General features: G+C 44.8%; 1 protein-coding gene across 1 annotated transcript in view; it reads left to right on the top strand.

The window, feature by feature from the left end:
• Window positions 1–453: 453 nt before the first annotated feature.
• Window positions 454–4,240, top strand: part of shisa8b (shisa family member 8b) — a 44,531-nt gene continuing 40,744 nt past the window's right edge. Inside the window, exons 1-2 of the mRNA XM_072456591.1 lie at window positions 454–607; window positions 1,315–1,987. Coding sequence (XP_072312692.1) covers window positions 1,350–1,987 — 638 coding nt within the window. The 5' untranslated portion in view covers window positions 454–607; window positions 1,315–1,349. The remainder of the gene's footprint in view (window positions 608–1,314; window positions 1,988–4,240) is intronic.

Below are 4,240 nucleotides of genomic sequence, written 5' to 3'. Positions count from 1 at the left end.
AAATGGAAAAAAGGTAACATAGTATTTAGATAACATCTGTGTGTGTGTAATTGTATAGATTGTATGCAAACATTAGATAATACTCTAAATATGACGTATACGTGAAATCAAATTGAAGCTTTTTCAAAATGACTATTCTATGTAGTCCACTTCTCTCCCAAACTCCCAGTCTGTTCGCTTCAATCCTCCGAGCTCTTGTCCTCCGGGGATGTTCAGCAGAGATGCAGCTGGATACACCCCCCTCGCTCTCCCTTTCAGTCCTGGTTACCCTCTCCACAACTCTCTCCCTCTCCTCCGCCTGTGCCACCGAGGTAAACACACGAGCTCATCTCAGTCGTGTCTGAACTGTTGACTTTACTCATCACCTCTCACTTTCCCCTGGACCGACATCACTGGAGGAGAGGAGACAGAAGGGAGAGGGGGAAAAAAGACCAAACAGGACTGTGTGTGACTGTGAACTCGGACCAGATCATGGAGAAGACCTGAAGAGAGGAGAGGGAAAGTGTGAGGAGAAAGGATGATTCTGGTTAAAGTTTGTGGACGTTTTTGAACCCTTTCAATCTGGAGAATTGAGTGGAAGAGTGTGACTGCTGCAAACAAGAAAAACGTAAGTGTTCTGTATGTACTTTCAAAAATACTTTTTTGTTATTTCTTTTTTTTTTTTCAAACGTTTAGCTTTGTGAATATGATTTTGTGTTTAATTAATTAACATAAACATTCATGTTAATTATGCCAGAATTAAGCAGTAGAGGAGATCAAAAACACTCAGATTAGTCTCTGTAGCCATTGACCTGTTTATAACGTCCCTGGCCTCTTTTCACTATTGATTCCATAAGAACAAAAGATCAATAAACGCATCATGTGTTTAACCATTCAGCTTAAAATCGATGACTTCTAACAACACAGAGCTGTGTTCAGCTCAGACGTGTGGCTCTGAGCGCAAGAACGATTTTCAATTGAGGAGGGATTTTGTTGACAATTACAACCTTAATTTACCTTAACATTACACAGATTGTTAGGCTGCCTATTTTATAATAGACAAACTTGGATCAACGTATTAGATAAAGTCGTTAATCATCTTTCAAATGTTCATTATATTCAAAATCTTCTTTGGCCTTAATCCAAAAGTAACGCTTTTTTATAATGCATAATTATGATGATTTGTTAACAAAGGAGTTATATTGTTTTCACAAATAAGAACTACCATTGTCTAAACTGTGGTCCATAACGTATTGAAGAGTGAAGTGCCCTCAGCCATATTGTGTCACTGCAGACTTACAGAGACACTTGTTGACCTGTACTTCCTGTTTGCAGCCTGCAGTACTGGGACCGAGGGTCTCCCCAGCAGCATGGTGTCCACCACATCTCCCCCCTGTGCCCTGTCCCTGTTCTTGGCCCTGTCACTCCTCATTACCCATCACACTGGGGCCCAGAACCCTTCAGTCACTCAGGTGTCAGTGGTAGAAAGCGAGGCATTCATCGACCCCACCAGACTGGCCAACCAGACCAGTGCTAAGTACACAGAGACTACTCAGAACACTCCTCCTGAGACCGGCCTGTCCACGCCCAACAGCGGAGGGGACCCTGACGATGAGGACGGCCCCCCAACAGGCGGGACACGCTGTCAGGGTTACTATGACGTCATGGGTCAGTGGGACCCTCCGTTCAACTGTAACGCAGGGGTCTTCCTATACTGTTGTGGCACCTGTTTCTACCGCTTCTGCTGCCAGTTCAGACAACAGCGGCTGGACCAGAACATCTGCAACAACTACGACACGCCCATCTGGGCCAACACCGGCAAACCTGTGGCCACCATCACCGAGGGCCAGGGCGACCAGGAACGCGACCGTACACACCTCATTGTCTACATCATCTGTGGCGTGGTGGCCATCATGGTGCTGGTGGGCATCTTCACCAAGCTGGGCCTGGAGAAGAGCCGAGGGGGGAGCGGAGGAGCTACTGTGGCTCAGGCAGACCTCAACTCCAGGTGAGCTGCATGAACTGTGTGTCGGGTACAGGGGAGGGTTGCAGCAGGATGTCCACCAGATATGTTATCCACTTTAGATTCTAAACGGGGATCAACATTCCTCAAAAAGATGAACCAAAACTCAATAAGAGAACAATCCTGTGGCAACCCTGAACACAGTATCAAGATCCAAACCCACTGGTAGCACATTTAGACTCACCCCCTACGGGAACGTATGTCCCAGGCATGTGACGCAGTGTTTGTCATAGATTTGACACATCGTATGCAGTTGCCCATTACACTCTTGAACTACACCTGTGAAATAACATGTAGATTAGCATGTGTAGCTGTGTGGCTGCCTGCGTGCTTACATTAGCAAGGTTTATGTTCACACAGCTCTATGTTCACAGCCCTGTATTCATCTCAGGCCCTAATCTAAACTATAAACCACAAACTTAATAAGCATGTGAACATAGAGCTGTGTGAACATAGAGCTGTGTGAACATAGAGCTGTGTGAACATAGAGCTGTGGGAACATAGAGCTGTGTGAACATAGAGCTGTGTGAACATAGAGCTGTGTGAACATAGAGCTGTGGGAACATAGAGCTGTGTGAACATAGAGCTGTGGGAAAATAGAGCTGTGGGAACATAGAGCTGTGGGAACATAGAGCTGTGGGAACATAGAGCTGTGTGAACATAGAGCTGTGGGAACATAGAGCTGTGGGAACATAGAGATGTGTGAACATAAAGCTGTGTGAACATAGAGCTGTGGGAACATAGAGATGTGTGAACATAGAGCTGTGGGAACATAGAGCTGTGGGAACATAGAGCTGTGTGAACATAGAGCTGTGTGAACATAGAGCTGTGTGAACATAGAGCTGTGGGAACATAGAGATGTGTGAACATAAAGCTGTGTGAACATAGAGCTGTGGGAACATAGAGCTGTGTGAACATAAAGCTGTGTGAACATAGAGCTGTGTGAACATAGAGCTGTGGGAACATAGAGCTGTGTGAACATAGAGCTGTGGGAACATAGAGCTGTGTGAACATAAAGCTGTGTGAACATAGAGCTGTGGGAACATAGAGCTGTGGGAACATAGAGCTGTGGGAACATAGAGCTGTGTGAACATAGAGCTGTGGGAACATAGAGCTGTGTGAACATAGAGTTGTGGGAACATAGAGCTGTGTGAACATAGAGCTGTGTGAACATAGAGCTGTGTGAACATAGAGTTGTGGGAACATAGAGCTGTGTGAACATAGAGCTGTGGGAACATAGAGCTGTGGGAACATAGAGATGTGTGAACATAGATCTGCGTGAACATAGAGCTGTGGGAACATAGAGCTGTGTGAACATAGAGCTGTGTGAACACAGAGTTGTGGGAACATAGAGCTGTGGGAACATAGAGCTGTGTGAACATAGAGCTGTGTGAACATAGAGCTGTGTGAACATAGAGCTGTGGGAACATAGAGCTGTGGGAACATAGAGATGTGTGAACATAGAGCTGTGGGAACATAGAGCTGTGTGAACATAGAGCTGTGTGAACATAGATCTGCGTGAACATTGAGCTGTGTGAACATAGAGCTGTGTGAACACAGAGTTGTGGGAACATAGAGCTGTGTGAACATAGAGCTGTGGGAACATAGAGATGTGTGAACATAGAGCTGTGTGAACACAGAGTTGTGGGAACATAGATCTGCGTGAACATAGAGCTGTGGGAACATAGAGATGTGTGAACATAGAGCTGTGGGAACATAGAGATGTGTGAACATAGAGCTGTGGGAACATAGAGATGTGTGAACATAGATCTGCGTGAACATAGAGCTGTGGGAACATAGAGATGTGTGAACATAGAGCTGTGGGAACATAGAGCTGTGTGAACATAGAGCTGTGGGAACATAGAGATGTGTGAACATAGAGCCCTAACCACCTCACATTTGCCCCTGCACTGCTTCACCTGCTCGACAATATCCACATCCACAAACCTGATCTGTTTTGTTCCCCTCTGTTTTGTGTTAAACTCTGTTGGAATAATTCATTCTAAACCTGATGTTAACCGCATGCGATCAGAGCTGCTTTGCCATGAATCGACTTGTATGTATCTTTGCATACAAAGTATTCATGAATCATTTTTGCTTTGCACATTTTTACTGTTGCTAATTTGACATTTTTCTTTGTTCTCATTTCTCTGTTTCTGTCACCTTCTCCATGTTTTGTTTTTCAATTGACATTTGCTTCTGTATTTGACCCTTTGCTTTGCTTGTTAGCATGATTTA

This window comes from Eucyclogobius newberryi, unplaced genomic scaffold (genome assembly GCF_026437365.1).
Source record: "Eucyclogobius newberryi isolate DKJ021-1_F unplaced genomic scaffold, fEucNew1.0.hap1 SCAF_20, whole genome shotgun sequence".
Classification (NCBI taxonomy): Eukaryota; Metazoa; Chordata; class Actinopteri; order Gobiiformes; family Gobiidae; genus Eucyclogobius; species Eucyclogobius newberryi.
The sequence above is the reverse complement of the archived record's forward strand: the minus strand, read 5'-3'. Positions and strand labels throughout refer to the sequence as shown.